Consider the following 22,567-nt stretch of genomic DNA (forward strand, 5'->3'; position numbering starts at 1 on the left):
CTTCTTGTGGTGAAAGCTCACGTAAAAGAGCTACATTCTGTATCCTCATGGCCATTCCTGCCACGAGCCTTGGCAGAGCAAACCATAATGGCCCGTGCGCTCTCGGCACCCCACTATACCCCCGCACCCTCGATCGTACCTTTGTAGACTTTCTTTCTTTCTTTCTTTACTTTTAGAATCCTAAGACAATGGTATAGCCATACTAGCGACTTTTCTTCCTAGATGCTGTTGACCGCCGTCACATCATTCTAAAAGTCACCTCTTCCGCCTGGGAAGGCTTTCAATATCCCACGATAAGAAAAGAAAGAAACCGATTGACAGAACCGACAGAAGGCATCGCCAGAATGCCTCGATACCCCGAAGAAGCCGCCGCGGCCGCGGCGCGCGCCCGATTGGAAGTTGAATACGACCACCTCGTGCTTGATGCGAATGTTCCAGCGCGCGACAAGATCACTGGACTGAATAACGATTTGACTCGACTGAGCGGTCCTGTGGGACCCCGCCTCTCTCTCCTCGAGAACACTGCCAGCCACACCGCTGGAGCCGAACCTGAAGACGATGAAGACAATCTCGAGCTTTATCAGCGAATCGTCGTAGCCGACCTCCCCAAGGAGCGCTTCGGATTGTCACGCGATCAATTGCGAGAAGACTTGGCTCACCGTTGCGACAAGATTGCCGAATACTATGGTCGCCGCTCACAGGCAGGAGCCGCTTTCCACTTCGTCCCTGTCACCAAGACTGGACAGGACGCGTTCCCGGACTGGAGTGGACTTTGCTCCCGCGAGAACTTTGCCCAGATAGTCAAAGAGGATGAAGATGCTGTCTACATGGAATTCAAGTTCCGATCCATCATGATGGCAGCCTTGCGAATGCAGAACACCGACCTGTTCCAAGTGGCAGGTCGACTGGACGCCAATGTGGGATTGATGTTCACCTGGACAGAGGTCTTTAAGGGACACATCGAGGAACTCCTGCAAGGAAAGGACGTTGATCTCGCCGGCCAGTCAGCCCGCGACAAGATCACTAGATTGGAGCAACAACTGGAGGAAAAGGTCACGGAAGTCTTTGACCTGCAGCGAGTCATTGCCGACCAAGCGGTCGAGACCAGCAAGCTCAAGGCCCAGGCTCAGTCAGTCCGTGTCGCTACCCTGATTGCCACGACACCTTCAGTTCAAGAGGATGCGAACCCCAATCCTCGTAGCCGAATTCCTCGCCTTACCCCGGCCGTGTCCGAGACTTCGACCCAGCGAGCTGCCCGCAGCGCTAAGATTGACGGCCCAAAGCCATGGAATGCGGACCCTACTGTTGATAAGGTAGCTTTCGAGATCTTCTACCGACAGCTGATGAACAAGTTGGAGGCCAACGCCGATCACTTTACAACTGATCGAGCCCGCATGGCTTACATTGAGAACTGCCTGGCCGGCACCGCCTCTGACACCATTGACCCTTACGTCTCCAATGACCACCCCGACCCTGTCACGACGAGTGATGGACTGTTGGACCTCATTTGGCACGAGTGGCACGACCCGAACCGCCTTGAGGTCGCCAAGGATGAGTACAATGAGTTGGAAATGAAGAGCGGATCCGACGACTACATTGAGTTCAAGAACAACTTCGTCCGTCTCGCTGGAAAGGTCCACAAGCCGAAGTCGGAATGGATCGATGAGTTCCGTCGTAAGCTACATAGTAGCTTCGTTACTGCCATGATGCCGGCCTTCCTGGCCCCCGATGCCACCTTTGAAAGCATCGCCAAGTACGGACAGAGTATCGCTCGGAACTTCGCCCAATCTCGTCAGCGTCGCGAAGCCCGCAAGGACAGGAAACCTGTTGCCGGAGCAAAGAAGAACGCAGGAGGCCCTCGCCGAGGCGGTAGTTACCGACAGGGTGCCCCCTCCGCAAGTAACAACGTGCCAGTCGCCGTTGGTGGAAAACTCCCTCCCCGACCCAACCGTGCTGAAGCCGTACAGTTGGCCAAAGAGGGACGTTGCTTCGTTTGCCGAGAGAAGGGACATGTCCAAAACGATTGCCCACTCAAGGAGCAGGCCAAGAAGGCACAGGACGCCAAGATTCGAGCTATCACTCAGCAGTTTGATCCCGCCACTGACGATGAGGAGCAGTCATCGTCCTCCGACACAGAAGACTCCGATGTCGAGGCGATAAACTAGGCGCCCTGGGGAATGAGGACTCCCTCCCAGGGATTGTGTCCACATCAGAAAAGAAGAGACAAGGCATAGGTATACTGAGGCAAGGAGTGTTGTTGGAACAACTGACCGATGGTTCCTTTGACATTGGTCCCCTCATTGGAGGAGGATCTTTCCTTTGCGATTGCACCATAGCCAACAATGGATATTCTCTTTCCACTTCTGACGTACTGATGGATACGGGAGCAGACGGGTACATATTGAGAGGTGTCGCGGACTACCGAGGCAAGTCCACCCAAGAGATCAACCAGCTCGTAAGGGATCATCTCCGAATTCAAGGACGAACTGTACACAACGAATGGATGATCGTCCTGGAAATGAAGCATGACCTGCTCATCGGGAAGAACTGGTTCGCTCACCACGACGTGTGGCTCGACTGTGCGAAACAACGCTTGATGTTCCCCTCCGATTGGGATGTCGACCCTGGCTTCTAGAAGGACATACCAGTCGGAAGAACCATGTTACTCAAGAGCAAGGACTACCAAGAGGATATGCTCAGGAGGCAGGCTGCCATGGACGCTGAAGACAAGAGACGACAGGACGGACGGAGCGTCAGGGACAGGATCAAGGAACTTGAACAACTCAAGGACAACCCCCTTGTCGAGTCGCCAAAGCCCAAACCTCAGTCTCGGCGAGTGCACTTCATCGTTGACAAGAAGCCCACGAGGTCCTTGTCAAGCGACCCAATGCAGCGACAGCTAGATCGCATGGAGAGAGAAGTCTTCGCTCCAGACCCGGACTCTGAGGGATCCGAAGACAAACCCGACTCTCCCAAGCCTCCGAAAATCACGATCGCTAGCTTGTACCCCGAGTCCGATGTCAGGGGGCATTACAAGATGAAGAGGGATGCGTTCGGTTGGTACAAAGAACGCCCTCCCGACTTGGCAATGGTAGGAGCTGTATCGTTCCTCCGAACAGCCCATAAGTCAAGAGACTCAATCTACGTCATGTCTATGTACGAACTTGACCGATATATTCAGGACCGTCGAGAAAAGCTGTTGCCCAAGGACGAGGAAGATCTTGCGGAAAAAATCATACGGACAGTCCCAAAAGCCTACCACGACTTCCTGGACGTATTTAGCAAGGCCGAGTCTGACGTCCGAGCCCCGCATCGCCACGGCAAGGCTGATCACCGGATAGAGCTCTTCGAGGGTAAGACACCAGAAAAGGATCTCATCTACAGCCCTCTCTATAAGATGTCGCTGGAGGAACTGGAGGCCTGCAGGTTGTACATTACCGAGCACCTGCAAAAAGGCTTTATTGAACCAAGTTCCGCCCCTTGGGCAGCACCCGTCTTGATGGCAGAGAAGCCTGGAGGAGGACTCCGTTCCTGCATCGACTACCGACGGCTGAACTCGATCACGAGGAAAGACCGTTACCCGATCCCGTTGATTGACGAAACATTGGAAATGAGCGCCGGACAAGCAGAAATCATGAACCAGTATATCGACCAACGACTGAGGCCCTTCGTCAGTCATCACCAAGATAACTGGTCGCGAGCCATGCCCGCCATGGACGCCGTGGCAGGATCGATCCCGCATGACAGCACAGGCCTCTCCCCCCACGAAGTCCTGATGGGATTTCCTATGAACCTGCCGTTCGACTGGAGCGCCAGAACGAACCCTGAAGGCCTCCCTCACAGGGAACGCCTGAACCGCGAGGAAGCTCAGGACATAGCTCGTAGGATTCAGGACTACGTCAACTCCGCCCGAGACACGATGCGCCTAGCACAGCAGAAGCAGGCAGAGCAAGCTAACCGGCACCGAAGGGAGCCGGACTTCGGCCCTGGAGACTCTGTCTTCATCATCAAGAAGTCGTGGTCCACTGATCGCCCTAGCGATAAGTTGGATTACCCGCTAACCCGACGGCACTACAAGATCGAGAAGATGGTCGGACACTCCTACCAGCTAGAAGTGCCCGAAGGGTGGAAAGGCACCTCCGTGTTTCACGCAGATCGCTTGAGGAAGTACCCAAACAACCCGGTACCAGGACAAGGGGCAGAAAACCCCCCTGGAGAGTTGTTCGATAATGAGGAAGAACGGGAAGTGGAAAGGATCATTACTTCCCGAACAAACCGAGGCGTGCTGCAATACCAAGTCGAATGGCGCGGTTGGGACCCCGATCCTACCTGGTACGACGCATCAGGGTTCAAAAATGCGCCCCTGAAGTTAGCCGACTTCCACAACCAGCACCCGGACAACGCAGGACCCCCGAAGCGGTTGCAGCAGTGGCGTGAGGCATGCGAACGGGACTTGGTAGACCCGCCTCACGAGGATGACAACTTGGCAGTGGAAGCAGGCGTCGTGCGAAAGCGCCGCGCAACAAAGAGAAGATGACCAACCAGTTATGTGAGGCGACTTTTGGAAGTCGCTTACAAAAAGGGCTAATTGGAACCCGTGATTGAGGGTGGTAAAGCGGTCGCGGTTTGAGGGCCTGTTGATTTGCTCCACTACCTGATTTCCGAGGGTACCCCTCCTCTGCCTGGAAAGCGGCTTATTCTGAGAGGTCTTGTGCTCAAGTATTGTTGGTGGCCACTACATTTTTTTACAAGGATTCGAGGGCGAACCCTTTGTGGAAGAGGGGGGTGATGTCACGAGCCTTGGCAGGGCAAACCATAATGGCCCGTGCGCTCTCGGCACCCCACTATACCCCCGCACCCTCGATCGTACCTTTGTAGACTTTCTTTCTTTCTTTCTTTACTTTTAGAATCCTAAGACAATGGTATAGCCATACTAGCGACTCTTCTTCCTAGATGCTGTTGACCGCCGTCACAATTCCATTCCGTGCGCCACGCATCTCACACAACCGAAGAACAATGGCAGAACAGACCATATCCTCCTACTAACACCGACGTTCCGTTCCTGGAATGCTCATCCCTTGAGATGGCTCGAGATTAAGCCGCACCAAAACCTGAGTGTTAGTCTGATTCCTCGGCAGACGAATCCTCTTTTGCAATGGCTGCAGCAGCCTTCTTGGCAGCTCCGCGCTTGGCCTGTGCCTTTTTCTCGGCAGGTGGTGCATCCACAGCCTCGGCCTTAGGCTCATCCTTGGGAGCAGCCACCTTCTCAGCTGCACCCCGCTTGCCGCGCTTTGCCTTGGGAGCCGGCTTCTCAGGCTCCGATTCCTCGGCAGGCGAATCCTCTTGATCGAGCTCATCCTCAGACTCGTCCTTGGGAGCAGCGGCCTTTTTGGGCTGCTCTGGCGAGGCCTCGGCCTCAAGGATATATCTCTCTTCTTCTTCTCTCTCTCCCAGCCTCAAGGATATATCCCTCTTCTTCTCTCTCCCAATCTCCATCTCCATCTCGTGCGTGCTCCGTTCTCGAGGGCCGCCGAATCCAAGAAAAGAAAACCTCCAAAGCCTCTCCAAGGTGATGCCAGAAGAATGAGGATGCTGTATGTGTTTGCTGGCCTCGAATAAAAGAAAGGAAGAAAATGGAGACGAATCCACGTGTCTAGTCTGTTGTCCATCTAATTGTTGCGGGCAATGAAGAGATGCCGCTTCGTTGTAAGAAAAGAAGAGGGCGATAAATACAAGTGCTTTTTCTTTTTTTCTGATTGCTGGTTTTGCGAGGTTTTTTTTTCGATGATTTGTACGGCTATCGAAAGGCCCTCATGATGGTCAAGCACGCCGTCTTTCAGGTTGATAGGAGGCGACATACTGGAGATGAACAGGATTAGTACGGCTCCGAGAGGTATACGACTCAACGGGGGGACAGGAGGCCGGGTCACTGACATGTCGGGAAAGCGGCTCATGAGAGCGACGGCCGCGGTCTCGGCAACCTCTTTCTTATCTTGAACAGTCTACTTGTCTTCAACATTCTCTCGGCAATCTCTTTCTTGTCTTCAACAGTCCGGCTGACTCTGGGTCTCTGCCGGGGTGAGCGCGCAGTCCCGTACGTCGGGGGACAGTCATCAAGGCCAAAAGTAGCCGCAGTCAGAGGCGCATGCCATTCTCTTCTGCTGCCGGTTGAAATGCACCCGGACAGGAGGCACCATGACAGGAGGCCCCAAGGCACAATGCAGACCTAAGGATTCAGTGCTATTATTCTCGCGGACTAGCGGCTGCATCGGGGCACGAGTTGTGGTTGCCTGGGATGTCACGCGTGGGCGTCTTGACTCGAACCATGGCTGGTGGTTGAGAGAGAGGGCCAGTGGCGTCTTCTTGGCTTGAGCCATAGCTGGTGGTCGCGAATGTGTGGGATGTGTTGCAAGTTGATGCGGAGAACAAGGCGTCTTGGCTTGAGCTATAGGTGGTGGTTGAGGGAGAAGGCCACGCGTGGGCGTCTTGGCTTGAGCTATAGCTGGTGGTCGAGGGAGAGAAGGCCGCATCGGGGCATGAGTTTTGCTTGCCTGGCATGTCACGCGTGAGCGTCTTGGCTGGAGCCATGGCTGGTGGTCTGGTTGAGAGAGAAGGCCGGTGGCGAGTGTGTGGGATGTGCTGGCTCGTGGTCGAGAGAGAAGGCCGGTGGCGAATGTGTGCAGGTGATGCGGAGAACAGGGCGTCTTGGCTTGAGCGCAGATGGGTGGTGAGGGAGGATCAAACTTGGTCATTTTTAAAAACATTTCCCACAAAAACATTTCACCTATGTGTCCTTTACTCCGCCAGGTAGGAGCGTTCTGGTAACCGCGGCGGGCAGAACCCGCCGAACCAGCAAACCTTGTGGCTTGTGTCAACAGGCAGTGGCCTGGCCGGTTGGTGCTCTTTCCTTTAGCGGCCCAACCACCACAGCAGAGCTACGATCAAATAAATGAGTTCAAGTGACACTTTGACGACACAAGTATTTACTTACTCGGTAGTCATCTTCCTATTCACAGAGGTTCATAAGGGTTAAATAAGCTACCTGACCAGTCAGGAAGGGGTCAGCTGAACGGATGCCTCGGGCGGCGCCACAGGCGGGTTGTCTTCGCTTCGCTCGAGAGAATAGGTGGCTGGGCCATTTTACTAAGAAATTAGCAAGGACAACCCCGCTTTGTGCCATAACTCGTAGCCGAAGGTTGACTCAACTGTGTCAACTGTGTCAACTGTGTCAACCGTGTCAAAAGTAGGTGTCACGACAATAGGGATTAGTGAGCAAAAGAAGAACCTAGAAGCTGCTACTTGATTCTTCGCCACCAGATTTTGCCACTATTCATAACTAAAAAAGATGAACTTTTGGCACTCTGTTACGATCCTGGTTCAAAGGTGCAGAGGGCGTTGCCCGCCCGCTGCGGATTGGCTGGAACGGCACTTAGGGTGGGGCTCTCGCTAAGAGAAGGTGCATCCAATTAGGGAGTGCTCAGTGGGGCCATTGCCAAGGTGCACTGAGCATGGCTGAGCTCAGTAGGATCAGTGCCGAGACCCACTGAGCGCACTGAGCAGGGAGCTCAGTGGGGATCAGAGCGTCTAGGACTGAGCACAACTGAGCATGTAAGGCAGGAACTCTGATTGGTTGCTCATAGTTCTATATAGGAGCTGGCAGCACGCTCTCTCTGGAGAACGGTTCTGCAGCTATCAATGCATCTGGTTAAGCATACATTGGTTGTGTGTTGAAAGACTGTCTTTCGCAATCTGTGCACGATACTCCTTGTCTCCTGTCATCTCCTACCTGCCGTCCAGACCCCCACAATCCTAGGCCGGGCCTAGCTCCGTGGACCTGTTGTCCAGATTGTAACACACTCCCAAAGGAAACAAAAAGTCAGACCTTTTCAGACAATTCAAGCCTTACCTCCCTGCATCAAATGCTTCATTTCCATTGCCGTGTGAATGCGCGTGACAGTACGCAACACGGGGGTGTCATCACAACGTAAATAGTATAGTGTTGAGGTAGAAAAAGTTGATTCTGCTATCTAAGCTACACCCAGAACCTACACCGGAACCAATACCTTGCAGCGTCAACACGGCGCTGGTAATCCGCCGCACGCAAGGCACCTGTGACGTCATTCTTGACCTGGATTTGGTCCAGAGCAAAGGAACGTCAAATATCAATAGGATATCCCCACCTAGCCTTTGGTGGCTTAGTCAGCCGCTTATTGATGCATTAGCGCTAAAAATCGGCCGTGCCCTCAGCGCTAGTCACCAGCAAACAATATTCGCCCCTATCGTAAGCTGGTAGATATTACAAACCACTCGACTGTTAGGGTCGTTTGTCTGTAAGGGAGCACGGGCTCCACAGAATGCTGGGGTTGGTAATTATAAAGATAGAACAAAGGGCAAGCTCCTATCGCGCGGGTAATACAGTCAAATCGGAATGCCACTCAAAGTGTATGAGTGCAGTGAATGTGTATTGCTTGCTTGAAGAACCAAGCAAGAACTATCTGGGACCGTGGCTACGGTCGTCGTATATATCTATCTAAGGAGGACCAATCAGAGTTCCTGACTCACATGCTCAGTCGTGCTCAGTCCTAGATGCACTGATCCCTACTGAGCTCTCCGCTCAGTGCGCTCAGTGGGTCTCGGCACTGATCCTACTGAGCTCCCCGCTTGGTGCGCTCAGTGGGTCTCGGCAATGGCCCCACTGAGCACTCCCTCATTGGATGCACCTTCGAGCGAGAGCCCCCCACCTTAACTGCTGTTCCAGCCAATCCACAGAAGGCGGGCAGCGCCCTCTGCACCTTTGAACCAGGATCGTAACAGTAGACCGGCATAACGGCAGGCCAAAATGCCGGCATAATAGCTTGCGCGATAGTATTGTAGTGTAAAGAAGGTTTTCTTCGTTCGTATATTCTATCTGTGCCCGTACAAACCCAGTCTTCGCCCTCCAGTCTACTACTATTTCTATCTCTTCTTCCTCTTCTCGGCCAAAAGCTGTACCTTCCGGTTGGCCCGCAACTGTTTGCAGAACTGGTCCATAGAACAGCCAGTCTGCTGTTGTTGTAAGTTAACGATATACATTGCAGCCTCCTCGCTAATACGGCGGCTCCGTGCAATACGCTCGATTTCCCTGATAACCTCAAGTCGTAGCGAATACCATTGTAGCTTGGTATGCCGGCCTGCCCGCCAACTGTGGCCCCACCGACTATCTAGCTCGCGTACGGCTGGCTGGCCGTATAAGTATTACAAACCACTCGACTGTTAGGGTCGTCTGTCTGTAAGGGAGCATGGGCTCCACAGAATGCTGGGTTGGTAATTATGAAGATACAACAAAGGGCAAGCTCCTATCGCACGGGTAATACAGTCAAATCGGAATGCCACTCTATGAGGACCCGTCCACCAAACTGGCCCTCAAGCAGCTAGAGCCGCCTAGAACCCCCAGGCCTATCAGAAGCCTCCTCGAGGCCCCACCTACCCCACTGATAGATGAAAACTTATTCGCGAGCACGCGACGCGTTGTCGGACTTTTCCTTCTTTCCCTCCTCAGTTTAGAATCTTCGTCGATAGCACCTAATGGACTGAGTTAACCTCAATGCCTTGCCCTGGTCGTGACAAGGAAGAACAACTGAAAGAGGCCGCATTCAGTGCAAAGCCTAAGCAGATCCTGACTTCAAAGGAACCACTAGCATTCAACGGAGGGATCGCTACGCTTACCAACGATACGATCACCCTACGGCAGAAAGGCCAGGCCGGTAGGCTACGACCTATTAACTACAATGCAGTTGACGCCAAGCAACAATACGTCGAGCAGCGAGCCCGCGGCGCGTATATTGCTTCCATCTGTCAACCTGAAGCCTGCTTCGACCTATCAACCGCAGCGCAACACCAAGAGCCTACGCTAGATGACTTTAAAGCCCTCAACCAACGTATTAAGTGGCAGGTTGATAACCAGGACCGAGGTCTAGCATTTATCCCCCTAGACCTACCTAACGCAAAGCTTTTCGTCTTCGTCAACGGATCTTTCGCTAATAACCGTGACCTCACATCACAACTCGGCTTCGTAATCATTTGTAAGAGAAGGTAGGTACGCCTGATCAAGGTGGTCACAATGCAGGCAAGAAGGTAGGGGAGCAATGACTTGTATTGGTGTAAGACTTCAACCTGGCCCTCGCAAAGGAAGATGGGCGAGGGCCATTGTTTATATACCTGCTCAGGGGTTCGGCCCGGGCATCAGTCTGCGGTCGTGGCGCCACGGCGTAGCGTATGCCAGCTGGCAGTGTTCTAGCCAGTTGGTGACAAGTGGTGGGCGCGCACCCTGTGCGCGCAGTTGGTGTTTGGGGTATCCTTTTCCTTACATCATTCTAGCCAACGAGACCACAATCGATACTCAATTCACCATTCGTGGTAATATCATCCACTTCTCCATTACTAAGAGCAAGCGAGTCACACGTAGTATACTCGCTTCCGAAGTCTACGGCATGGTGGCAGGAGTGGATATGGCCTACGCACTAGCTTCTACGATTCAAGTCGTCACTACGCACCTCAATCTACCGACAGTCCCTAGGGTCGTCTGTACAGACTCATACTCGCTATACGAATGCCTTGTCAAGCTAGGGACAACGAAAGAGAAGAGGCTAATGATCGACATTATGGCCCTACGGCAGTCGTACGAGCGCCGTGAGCTACACGAGGTCAGGTGGATCCACGGCGACGATAGCCCCGCCGACGCCCTGACCAAGGCCGTACCGAACCGGGCCCTAGAACGGTTCATCGACGGTAATAGCCTTACGGTCCGTATGGAAGGGTGGGTCTCCCGGTAAGGAAGACCCGGGTGGAAGCAGTGATCCCGGGGGTGTAGATAGTGGCAGTTATATAAGGGCAGCTTTCCAGCCTCAAAAGAGAAAACTGCCAGTGTTGGAATTTTTCAAGCAGAAGGGCCTCGAAGGTTCTAGATAGAGACTTCGCCACCAACTTCGCCACCACAATAGTAGTATAAGAACGGGCTTTCTGGCACTGCCAGAAAGCTAGAGAGAAGAACAGACATCTACAATCCATCACTTGAACCACCAGTTTTCGGCGTGCAGCCACGCCCTGTTGAGTCCAGTACCGGTACCCTGGTGAATCCAACACAATTGGATGATTTCGACGCGAACGATCCGGCATAGAGGCGGGAACCTTGGCTCCAAATGCCTACTGTCAGAAAGACCTACCTAAATCGTGTATGATGCAGGGCAGACATTTTCTTCTACACACATCAATTAACACACACTGCGAATACCCTCATTCTTGACTGTTTTGCATGCTATTTGGCTTCTGAGAGTGCGCACGCTGAGCAACCAGCGCGAAACACAACGAACCGCCACGCAACGCGCCGCCCACGCTACGACCTCCTCGGCGTTGTGCCGCCGGTCCGCGCTCACCTCAAAGTCAATCACCAGCTTTCACAGCTGGGGAATCAACATCACCAGCTTTCACAGCTGGGGAATCAACGCAAAGGCCATCGCTGACAACGGGCATCGACACTACTATGACCGCCATGTCGTTTGGTAACGGAAGCTTCGGCTTCGGCCAGAATGACCAGCAGCAACAGCAGCAGCAGCAGCAGCAGCCGGCGTCCACGTTTGGCGCGCCTGCTGTGCAACTGCGAGGGCCCGGCGCGCCTGGGCGGCGCCGATCGTAACCGCCGGATGGAGCAGATGGGCCGCCGCTATCGCTTCGGCATCATGGCGGGCGGGCGTGTCGGGGCGGACGAGGATAGGCGTCGACTATGCCGATGCCAAGGAGTAGAGGACACTAACTTGGTTAGTTGAATATCGGTGGACAAGATTTGTTCGAGAGCAGATGCCTATGGCTTTTGGTGTATATTGTATCGTAAGGGTCTAATCAGGCTTTGAAAAGTTACGGGACAGCGCATTGCATTATAATAGCTAACTGTTAGAACAACGCGCATCCATATGCTAGCACCAGCGACGCCAGGAGCAGACACGGCAGTGCTCTCTTTGTGCAATGGCAGGTCCTCGAGCCTTCTGGCTCTCCCTCGCCTGCCTCTCCCCTTGACGCTGGGCTTGAGCTTGAACGAGTGCTAGCACAACGACAACCGTTGGGGCTCTGGGGCTGGGAGCGTGTAAGCGACTACAGGCTGCGGTAGCACTAAGTGAATGCACAATACGCTGCGGCAACAAGGCTCTTCTCTCGGCCAAGTCGCGACCACCGCAGCAGCAGACGGAGAAGAAGAAGAACAAAGAGCCGCAGCAGCACCAAGCGAACGCACCGCCGCAGCAGCACCACAGAGAACACGGCCACGGCAGCACCACGGAGAAGAACAAAGAGCCGCATCAGCACTACGGAGAGCACACCGCCGCAGCAGAAGAAGAAAAAAGAGCCACATTAGCACCATGGAGAACACAAAGCCGCATCAGCACCACGGAGAACGCACCGCCGCAGCAGCACTATGGAGAACACACCGCAGCAGCACCACGCAGAACAAAGAGCAGCAGCAGCACCACGGAGAACACACGGCTGCAGCAGCACCAGGGATGCCTAAGTCAATCCGACGGCGACGAGACTGTCGTGGGTGTCCTTCTCAACAAAACCCCCCAAGAAACAAAAAAAAACCCCTTGCAAAACCAACCAGAAAAAAAAGAAGCACTTCTTATATTTATCGCGCTCTCCTTTTCTTCTCTTACAACGAAGCGGACCTGCAGGAACTTGGCGCATTCTTCGGGGGTGGGGTGGATGAGAGGCCAGATGTCGGCGACGACGGCCTTACTGATGAAGGTTTTGTTCCATGCGTGCCAGTCGTCGGGGCCATCCGGGGCGACTGTCTTTTCTTTCCTTGTCATCTTCTACTATCTTTTCTTTAGTTGTCATCTTGTTTTTTGTGCGATGCGCGCGTGGACTGATCTGTCGGAATAGAGACTTCAATAAATGCGTGTCGTTGTATTGGAACATGTAGCTCCCGGGCTCATAACTCTCAGAAGCCAAATAGCATGCAAAACAGTCAAGAATGAGGGTATTCGCAGTGTGTGTTAATTGATGTATGTAGAAGAAAAATCTGCACCTTCTTCGACAAGACCCTCGGTACCAACCCCAACACTTCCTCAAAGACTAGTCGACAACGAAGGAATCATATCACAGCAGCTATATACGCTAGCTCAAGGCAAGGAGGCCCCCGAGTGGCCGAGCAAAGAGATGAAGCAGCACTACGAGAGCCGAAGAGAGAAGTTCCAGTCATACCGCAACCCGTCCCCGTGAGAGCCTTTACCCTGTTGGACAAGAACAACACCCTCAAGACCCCATCAGCCCCATGTGACGAACCTGGTTCGTGCTGGACAGACCGCAGGAGCGGGGTGCTGCTGAGCGCCCTGAGGGTCCCTGAGGGACGCAGCCAATAGGAAGCTGCCTGGTGCTAAGCATGGACTTGGCACCAGGCAAGAAGGTTGTCCGGCGAGCCAGCGGTGCCCGGCACCGGGCATGGACTTGGCACCTGGCAAGCGCTCTTATTGGTCTACCTTGGATATATACGATGACCGTAACCACAGTTCTAGATAGCTCTTGCTTGATTCTTCAAGCAAGCAATACACATTCACTGCACTCGTACACTTTGAGTGGCATTCTGATTTGACTGTATTACCCGTGCGATAGGAGCTAGCTCTTTATTTTATCTTCACAATTACTAACCTCAAAAATCTATGGAGCCTCTGCTCCCTTACAGAAAGATGACCCTTACAGTCGAGTAGTGTGTAATAGTGTCGTCTTGGCTGCTGTTACGCGGATGTTGACGACGCGGCTGTGGCACGCAAGTGTGCAAATGCGGCCACCGGCGCAGCATCCCGCATGCCTGCTACTAGCAGCACGTCGATGTTGGCGTTGCCGTACACGACGTCCTAGAAGCGCTCCGCAGGCAGCGCAAGCCGCTGCTGAATCTGCTGCCTGAATAGCGCGTCCATCGCGGTGCGGTGCTGTTCTTTGTAGCTGCGGTCGGCTAGGAGGCGGTCGTAGTCAGCGTCCAAAGCGGTGGCGTGCTCCCTCTTAAACGCGTCGCTGATGCTAGTGCGGGGTCAGCTCTAAAGAGGGGTCGCACTGCTCGCGGTGCTGGCCGTGACACTGGCTACGCGTGTCTTGAGACGTCGCTGCGGGTTGTTGTGTGGGTTCGTCTGCCGCTCGGCCCAGATGGCTGCGCAGTAGTCCTTGCCGGCGCCGCTCTCTGTAAAGAAAGAAGCACCTGTCAACGCGCAGACCGTTGCGTGCCCCCACCACCTGGCACCCACTGGCCAGACTGCTGCCGGCTGGCATGAGCCATTAAGCTAACGCAGGGCGCCCGGCCTTCACAAGCACACCCGGGACCGAGCCCTTGAGTATGTATATAAACAGTGGCCCTCGCCTCCTTCCTTTGCGAGGGCCAGGTTGAAGTCTTACACCAATACCAGTCATTGCTCGCCCTCTCTGTTGCCTCCATTGTGACCACCTTGATCCGGCGTACCTGCCTTCTCTTACAGTCTCGCCCGTGACGAAGATGATGAACTTGGGCGTCTTAAGGTGTAGACACGTGTAGGCGAGCGTGTTGTGCGGGTCCAGGTGACTCTTGATGCGGGCCAGGCGCCGCAGGTTGGGGCCGAAGGCTCGCACGGCTAGAGGGGCGTCCCGGGGGTCGGGGCCTAGGTCGGCGCTGTACACGCCCTGGCTGATAGGCAGCAGGGTATTGACGGCCTTATAAACCCAGTCCTCGGCGGCTTGGGCTGCGTCCGTCCCATTGTCGTCGCTGTCGCGCGGCCACATGCCAGTCACAACATAGGCAAAGTCCCAGTCGCGGCAGCCGAAGGCAGTTGCGTCGGCCGCCACCTAGCTAATTGCTTGGCCACCCTGGACCAGGTGGAGGTAACAGAGCGGCGAGGGGCGAGATTTGATAGCCGACGATTCGATGGCCGAAAGCAGCGCGCGGGTGTCACGGCACGGCGGTAGGCGCTGAGGCCCTACGGGTGCGTGACCATACTATATAACCCACTATAGAATTGCAGCCTGACGGCTTGTAATTCTGGCATCCTTTTGGAAGGTGTGGTGCAGCGGTAGTGGGTGTTGCTAAACGCCGTCACAGCGGGTCACGACCGAGGCATTGATGTGCTTGAGAAACACGCAGCACTTAAACGAGCTCTGTGACGGCGGTCAATGGTAAGAAGGAAAAGGATCGCTAATATAGCTATACCGTTGTCTAAGGATTCCAAGATGAAGAAGAAAGAAAAGCAAATTTACCAAGGTGCTGTTCAGTGTGCCAGGTTAGGTGGGAGCTGGAGAGCGCACGGGCTCACAGGGCTTGCAGGTGCCAAGCTCTCAGCCCGGTTTGGACTGGTGCGGGGTCAGTCCCAAAGAGGGGTCACACGGCTGGCGGTGCTGAGCACGTAGGTGGCGACGCGCACAGACCACACTCTAAACACAATGCGGCCGATGGAATCAATCCTGTCATGTGTCTGGCGACCGTGACACCGACGAGGAGGACGTTTCGGTACGGTGAGGCCGTGACGATACGACGAGGGCTGTACCGTTACGGGAGGTAGGTAGGTATATGGGTCAGTTTTGCAGCACTATCCGTCAAGTTGGGCCCCCAAGGAGGCGCCTTGGTCAAGCGGTCTGGAGGTGCGCACGCCCTGCTGCATTCTCTTTTGCGACTATGAAAACGTTCGCCGTGCCCCTGCGTTGGTAAGGAGGTAGGCCATCAGTTTTCGTAAGGTCTTCGGTTCGAACCAAAGTGTTCCCGGGCCTGAGCTTTTTGCCTTTTTAATCTTTTGCACCCTTCTGCAAAACTCATTTTTCTATTCTAAACCAAATACGGCCACAACTTCAAAACACCACAACTTCATTAACGTGTGTGATAAGCGAGATGAACAGACAAGCGAGTTGAACACTTTTGACGCGACGCGCCTCCTCTCTACAAAACACCAAATTCCTCAACAAACTCAAATGTCTCTTCCTTCATACGAAGCTAGGGTGAATTTGGCCCTCAGGGCTATTCAAAACGACCCAAAACTCAGTATTCGAGCTGCAGCAACAACATATCAAGTCACGGTAAATACTATACGCAACCGACGCGACGGCAAACCTGCACGACGTGATACTCCAGCCAATTCGCGTAAGCTTACGGATTTGGAAGAGAAAACGATTGTTCAGTACATCATTGAGCTATGTGCGCGCGCATTTCATCCCCGGCTTTCGTACGTAGAAGATATGGCCAATCGATTGCTACGCGAACGCGACGCGCCCTCTGTCGGTACACGCTGGGCTCACAACTTCGTCAAGCGCCAGCCAGAACTTCGGACGCGTTTTACGCGTAAATACGACTACCAGAGGGCCAAATGCGAAGATCCAAAAGTTATTCGCGAGTGGTTTGCGCTTGTGCACAACACGAAGGCCAAGTACGGTATCCTTGACGAAGATTTGTACAATTTCGACGAGACTGGCTTTATGATGGGCATTATCATCCCCGCTATGGTAGTTACTACCTCTGATGGCCGTGGTAGGGCTAAGCAAGCCCAGCCTGGTAATCGAGAGTGGGCTACAGTCATCCAAGGAGTGAATGCTCTAGGCTGGACTATCCCACCATTCATTATCTTAGCTGGGCAATATCACCTTGCTAACTGGTATCAAGAGTGCAACCTTCCGGGTACCTGGCGTATCGCAACAACCGACAATGGCTGGACTACTAATGAGAAAGGCATGGATTGGATTCGGCACTTCGATTTCCACACAGCATCTCGTACGAAGGGAATATACCGACTGTTAATTCTCGACGGCCACGATAGCCACCACTCCGAAGAATTCGAGACTTACTGCCGGGAGCACAACATCATCACACTCTGTATGCCTCCGCACTCTTCACACCTACTTCAGCCATTGGATGTTGGTTGCTTTGGGCCGTTGAAGAAGGCGTACGGCTGTCAGATTGAGCAGCTGATGCGGATGAACATCACACATATTAGCAAGCTGGAGTTTCTTTGTGGGTTTAGAGAGGCGTTTTTTGCTTCGGTTACGGAAAGGAATATCCAGGGGGGGTTTGCTGGAGCCGGCCTTGTGCCGTACGATCCAGAGAGGGTGATATCCAAGCTGGATGTGCGTATTCGGACTCCAACACCCCCAGCTACAAGCCCAACTACATCGCTACCTTGGGTCTCCCAAACGCCACAAAACCCGAGAGAGGCTGCCTCACAGTCAGCGTTCATCAAAACTCGAATTTCCAACCATCAGGGCAGCTCTCCAACACCAATGCTGACTGCTGTGGATCGATTAGCTAAAGGTACGATGGCTATGATGCACGAGGTGGCTCTTTTGCGTACAGAGGTCTCAGCACTTCGGAAGGCCAATGAGGGGCTTAGTAAGCGACGGAGAGCCAAGAAAACACGTGTTCGGCTTGGAGGATCACTTACTGTACAAGAGGCACAGGATCTACTGGATCAGAAGGCTGTGGGTGGGCAGTTGGTCCAGGAAACACGACAAAATGGTGGTGGTGCAGGGGGGTCTCGTACGAAGATTCGATGCTGTGGCGTATGCGGCAAGCCTGGCCATAATGCACGTACGTGCAAGGAGGCTGCAGAATCGTCTGATTCATCTGTTTCCGATTCAGTTATTGTTATTTCCTAGTGTTGTGGTTGTGTAATTGAGGGTAGTTGTGGTGAGGTTGTGGAAATTGTTCAACTCGCTTGTCTGTTCATCTCGCTTATCACACACGTTACCAAAAAGGGCGCGGTACTGCTGCTCAAAGAGTCGGACCATGTCGGACCGTCGCGAGCAGCCATTGAAGCTGCAATATTTGCTGTCGAGCAGGGCGCTTCGCAGAAGGACGCCGCTAAGTTACATGGCATCCCTGCCTCGACTCTCTCCAAACGCATCCATGGCGCAGAAAATCGCTTTGAAATGGCTCAAGGAGGTCTACCTGATCCAAATAGTGCCCCAAACGCCGGGCGAATGGCGTATATTGATCCTTGAACATTTGAGCCATATGGACGAAGATGGAAATGAGAAATTTGCACGTATTCAGGACAATTACAAGGCCCAAAACGCCAGTCGAATGCCCCCCAAGCGAAAAAGACTAGCCTGGGCACCAGATCAGCCACATACAGTCGAAGAAGCCTAGGAAATAATCGCCCGTGGGCTTGAGCAATACAGAGAGGCTGAAGAAGAGGATTAAGTACTTTTCAGCTAGTTATTTCGTGTAGAAATGGATAATTTGTGCCCGTGGGGTGGGTGTGGGCATTGGTATGGGTTAATTTCGTTGATGGGCGATTTCGTTATTGGGTTAGCTCTTTTTTATAGACGTGGCGACCCAACAAAGAAATCGCCCCACAACGAAATCTCTGCCCCTGTCATCTAATATCCCGCCCTTCAACTTCAACACAACACAACTTCATCAATTCAGGCTCGAATAGCTCAAAATACATCATGTCGAACCGTCGAGAGCAGCTAATTCAATCTGCAATACTTGCAGTTGAACAGGGCGCATCGCAGAAGCAGGCCGCGCATGACTTCGGGATCCCTCCTTCTACCCTCTGCAAACGCATCCACGGGGCAGAAAATCGAGCACAAAGTAAACAAGCCGAAAGAAACCTCTCCAATGCGCAGGAAAGCTTCCTAGCCGACTGGTGCCTCAATGAGGAGGCTGCAGGCAGGGCTCCTAGCCGTCGTCAGGTGCAGAGATTCGCTCAAGCTATACTCAATGAGGCCGGCACGAAAAAGACCATTGGGGAGCGATATGTGGACCGCTTCCTACGCCGCAACCCGGCGGTAAAGATGAAGAATTCAACCTTGTTGGAATCCTCTCGAGTCTGCGGATCTACTCGTGAAGCTTATGAAGCTTTCTTCAAGCGCCTGGCCTTCCAAATCAAGGATAAAAAGGTCATCCCGGCCAACATCGCTAACATGGATGAGCACGGCATGCAGGAGCTCGAGACCCGGGCCGGAAAGGTCATAGGAAGCTCCCTGACGAACCGAACCTACGTGAAAAGCTCTGATGCAACAACCTGGGTTTCAGTTATCGAATGCGGCACTGCTGAGGGCGTTCGTTTGAAGCCCGTGATCATATTTACCGGGGCCAGTCTTCAAGGACAACACTTTCCTGATAACTTCAACCTGACGAAGGAATTCCGGGAATGGAAGTACGATTACTCAATTACAGGCTGGAGCAACGCCAGTATTGCGCTGAAATGGCTCAAAGAGGTCTACCTGATCCAAACAAAGCCCCAAAGGCCGGGCGAATGGCGTATACTGATCCTTGACGAACATTCGAGCCATATGAACGAAAAATTCATGTTAGCGGCCTTCCAAAATAAGGTCCAGTTCGTCTATTTACCTTCTCATACATCGCACAAGTCTCAGCCTCTCGATCGCTCGGTCTTTTCACCTTTAAAGACCTATTTTAGGGAAAATACCAAGGCCCTCGCGAGCTTCACATCGTCAGCTCCTGTCAACAAGGTTCGGTTCCTTTACTGCTACAGAGATGCCTCGGGTAAAGGCATGAGTGCCCGTAACATCATGTCGGGCTTCAGTAAAACCGGGATTTGGCCCTTCAACCCGGCTTGTTTACTTGATGACCCTGAGGCGGTCAAGGACAATGAGGCACTCCCGGCCCGGCCTTCAACACCGCCGCCGACGGCCCCGAACGACGATGACAGGCTCTTCAAAACACCGCACGGCAGTCAGGACATCAAGAAGTACCAGGACAGTATTCGGAATGCCCTCAGTCCGGCTCAGCGGCGTGTGCGGGCCTTGTTTACTAAGGTCGGGAGGTCCCTGGATCTGAAGAATACAGAGATCGCGTCTTTGAAGGCACAAATTACGCATCTCACAACCGAATTAGAGGCTTCAAAGCCTCGCACGCGTAAGAGGGTATATGAAGATGGAAATGAGCGATTTGCACGTATAGAGGACATCGCCAAGGCACAAAAAGCTAGTCAAATACCCCCAAAGCGGAAAAAAACGGCTCGGGCAGAAAGCCAGCCACATGCAGTCGAAGAAGCCCGGGAAATAATCGCCCGTGGGCTCGAACAATATAGACAGGCCGAAGAAGAGGATTGAGTATTTTTTTGCTAGTTATTTTGTGTAGAAATGGATAATTTGCGCCCGTGGAGTGGGTGTGGGCATGGCGTGGGCCAATTTCGTTGTGGGGCGATTTCTTTGTTGGGTCGCCACGTCTAGTTGGTAGTGACCATATCACTCCCCTTCTATCCTTTGACTTCTTGTGCGTGTTGTAGTTGGTGGTGCCACTACATCTATCCCTCTCTCTCCTTTGCCTTCTCTCATTTGTACTGCTGCTACTGACGGCTCGTTAGGGAGAGGGTATGTCGTTTACCTTCTTCTTGTTTGTGCTACAGCTAGTGATGCTACTATATCTATCCCTCTCTCCTTTGCCTTCTTGTTCTGTTGTAGTTGGTAGTAACCACGTTAGTCCCTCTCTCCTTTAACTTCTCTCCTTTACCTACTCTTGTTCCTGTTGTGGCTGGTGGTGACCATGTCATCCATCCCTCCTTTGCCTTCTCTCCTTTGCCTCCTTGTTTCTATTGTAGCTAGTAGTAACTATATTATCTCTCCCTCCCTTACTTTCTCTCCTTTACCTCCTTATTTCCATTGTGGCTGGTGGTGACCATGTCAGTCCCCCTCTCTCATTTGCCTTCTCCTTATTCTGTTATAGTTGATAGTGACTATATTAGTTCCCCTCTCCACAGTGCATACAAGCATGGACACTTGCTGCCTCGCTCAACAGGGTAGGGAGATAGAAAGCCCATTTTCTCGGTTCTCTTTCCAAATCCCCAGAAGTCGGAGACGCTTGTGAGCCTTAGCATGGCGGCGAGCACCCAAAACCGTCTTGGCCCGGCGGGGAAATCGGCAGACAATTGTGGGGACGCAATCTGGAATGTAGGGAACGAAGGGCTCGCGGAGCAGGCCTGGGGGGACTGCCCGGAGTAGTCTCTCACGCCGGCTGCTAAGAGAGAGGCTACCTCGCGGGGGGGTACCAGGTCTGGGAGACGTATATCACAGAGCCATGTGGCATGAGCATGGAGTGGTGACAGCGGATCAAATTGAGGAGCCACCATCGATAAAAGACTGTCGTACGCGCTGGAGGTAATGTAGTTTGGTCACTCGAGGGTGGGAGTTCGTGGTTATAAGTTAATCTTGATTAATACAAACATAGTTTAGGCGGCCCAAGTTGACAATTAGGTTTTTTTGCCGCCCAAGCCGAGCCTTTGATACTCCCTGGTGGCATCTGGGGTACCGAGCTCGGCCGCGGCGATCTACTACTCGTAGAACACATCCGCGTCGAGCCGGCATGGCGTCGCTCTGGGCTGAGCAGGCGGCAAGACCACAACCTGCCGACCGTCCCTGCACCAGCACCACCGCCACCATCACCAGCCATGCTCTTCCACCACATGACTAACGAGCCCAACACGCCAGACCAAACCCTAGCCACTATCTCCTCCAGCATACCCTCCCCTGGGGCCCCCGCATTCGACAATATGTGGCAGCAGCACCGGCAACTGTTTGCTTGGATATTCCAGCCCGACGACCCAGGGGTCCGGGGGCATGTGTGTGGGCGCATGTGTGTGGGCAATACATGGACATGGGCATGGGGTAAGAAGGAAAAGGCAAACCCCAACGAAAAATAGAAGAAACAGGGGGGTTCAATGGGGGAGCGCCCGCCAAGGTGGTAGTGGTAGCCATGAGGGGATATGTTGGAGAACAGGTGATGATGAGTAGATTGATAGGTTAAGAATGAAGTTGCAATGGGCTCTGAGAGGTTGCTTGTGTGAACAACGCAGCAGGTCCCCCAATGCCCCGACAACTGGAGTTGATGACTTCATACACATATGCGATTCACGGCTGGAAATTAACGGGGGTGTTTCCGGCCCCCTTGGACTTAGGACAATGCCAACCTCCATAACAAACAGTATCACGACAGCCTTCGGTCCTATGTCACCCATGTTTCTTTGCTACTAAGTTAGATGTAGTGTTCTCGGCATCTCCAAGACCCTTCAGGATCGCCCTCACAGCCTACACGCTCGGGTTCTACTATCGCCGTCTTGTCCTTGACGCTGAAGCCTAGTGTTTGGCGCTCGAGGGCTTGCGTGGCTCGTGCGTCAGTATCCATTCATTCAGGGTCCCTGTGTGTCTGTCTGCCCCTACCCAGTCGCAGAACAGGCCCGTCGACAGGCCGGTCCACGAGAGGGCCGGGTGCGCAGCCGCCTGCTCTTTTAGATAGTTGACAATGGCCATCTTGCCAGCGAGGATGGCGCCGATGGGCGTGCCGCCGACGCGGCATGTGTTGATGCCAAACTCGGACGGCACGAAGCGCCGCACGCCGGCGGCCACGGCCACGTCCACGGCGACCTTCTGCGCCGCGATCCCCGCCGTCGCCACCACAGACACCACCATCATTGACCTACATATACACCAAGGAAGGCCGAGACAGCACGAGTCCGTCATAGAGTTACAACCTCCCTAGGCTGGCCATCAACCAACCTACATATCTCAACTAACAAAATCACTCTCAAGGCAGCCTCAACGTTGGTGAGTCCCCATCACACCAAGAAGCTCTTGC

The 22,567-nt window shown here is 53.4% G+C and overlaps 7 protein-coding genes across 7 annotated transcripts; 3 read left to right on the plus strand and 4 right to left on the minus strand.

Annotated features, from left to right (window-relative positions):
• Nucleotides 1-1,217: 1,217 nt before the first annotated feature.
• B0T26DRAFT_838936 (uncharacterized protein) lies at nt 1,218-1,851 on the plus strand (the record flags this gene model as incomplete). Its single annotated transcript, XM_060447536.1, has 1 exon — nt 1,218-1,851. A coding segment is annotated over exon 1 (507 nt), but the record flags the coding sequence as incomplete, so codon positions are not given.
• A 430-nt stretch (nt 1,852-2,281) lies between these two features.
• Nucleotides 2,282-2,635, plus strand: B0T26DRAFT_658154 (uncharacterized protein; the record flags this gene model as incomplete). The annotated part of the gene is made up of 1 exon (XM_060438844.1): nt 2,282-2,635. A coding segment is annotated over one exon (354 nt), but the record flags the coding sequence as incomplete, so codon positions are not given.
• Nucleotides 2,636-5,118: 2,483 nt separating this feature from the next.
• On the minus strand, nt 5,119-5,502 carry B0T26DRAFT_680895 (uncharacterized protein; the record flags this gene model as incomplete). The annotated part of the gene is made up of 1 exon (XM_060440560.1): nt 5,119-5,502. The coding sequence occupies one exon, from the start codon at nt 5,500-5,502 to the stop codon at nt 5,119-5,121; it is 384 nt and encodes a 127-aa protein (XP_060290024.1).
• Nucleotides 5,503-5,770: 268 nt separating this feature from the next.
• Nucleotides 5,771-7,082, minus strand: B0T26DRAFT_491576 (uncharacterized protein). The gene is made up of 2 exons (XM_060435328.1): nt 5,935-7,082; nt 5,771-5,859 (listed from the first exon to the last, which is right to left on the minus strand). The coding sequence occupies exon 1, from the start codon at nt 6,777-6,779 to the stop codon at nt 6,114-6,116; it is 666 nt and encodes a 221-aa protein (XP_060290025.1). The 5' UTR covers nt 6,780-7,082; the 3' UTR covers nt 5,771-5,859; nt 5,935-6,113.
• Nucleotides 7,083-11,564: 4,482 nt separating this feature from the next.
• Nucleotides 11,565-13,590, plus strand: B0T26DRAFT_876270 (uncharacterized protein; the record flags this gene model as incomplete). Its single annotated transcript, XM_060448096.1, has 4 exons — nt 11,565-11,729; nt 11,930-12,115; nt 12,175-12,561; nt 13,129-13,590. 4 exons carry the CDS (start codon nt 11,565-11,567, stop codon nt 13,243-13,245), a joined length of 855 nt encoding a protein of 284 aa, XP_060290026.1. The 3' UTR covers nt 13,246-13,590.
• A 65-nt stretch (nt 13,591-13,655) lies between these two features.
• B0T26DRAFT_876271 (uncharacterized protein) lies at nt 13,656-15,024 on the minus strand. The gene is made up of 2 exons (XM_060448097.1): nt 14,474-15,024; nt 13,656-14,040 (listed from the first exon to the last, which is right to left on the minus strand). Exons 1-2 carry the CDS (start codon nt 14,767-14,769, stop codon nt 13,878-13,880), a joined length of 459 nt encoding a protein of 152 aa, XP_060290027.1. The 5' UTR covers nt 14,770-15,024; the 3' UTR covers nt 13,656-13,877.
• Nucleotides 15,025-22,068: 7,044 nt separating this feature from the next.
• Nucleotides 22,069-22,404, minus strand: B0T26DRAFT_756734 (uncharacterized protein; the record flags this gene model as incomplete). Its single annotated transcript, XM_060446148.1, has 2 exons — nt 22,069-22,089; nt 22,153-22,404. The coding sequence occupies 2 exons, from the start codon at nt 22,402-22,404 to the stop codon at nt 22,069-22,071; spliced, it is 273 nt and encodes a 90-aa protein (XP_060290028.1).
• Between the last annotated feature and the right edge of the window lie 163 nt (nt 22,405-22,567).

The sequence above is a fragment of the Lasiosphaeria miniovina genome, assembly GCF_030549165.1.
Source record: "Lasiosphaeria miniovina strain SMH2392-1A chromosome Unknown B0T26scaffold_8, whole genome shotgun sequence".
NCBI lineage: Eukaryota > Fungi > Ascomycota > Sordariomycetes > Sordariales > Lasiosphaeriaceae > Lasiosphaeria > Lasiosphaeria miniovina.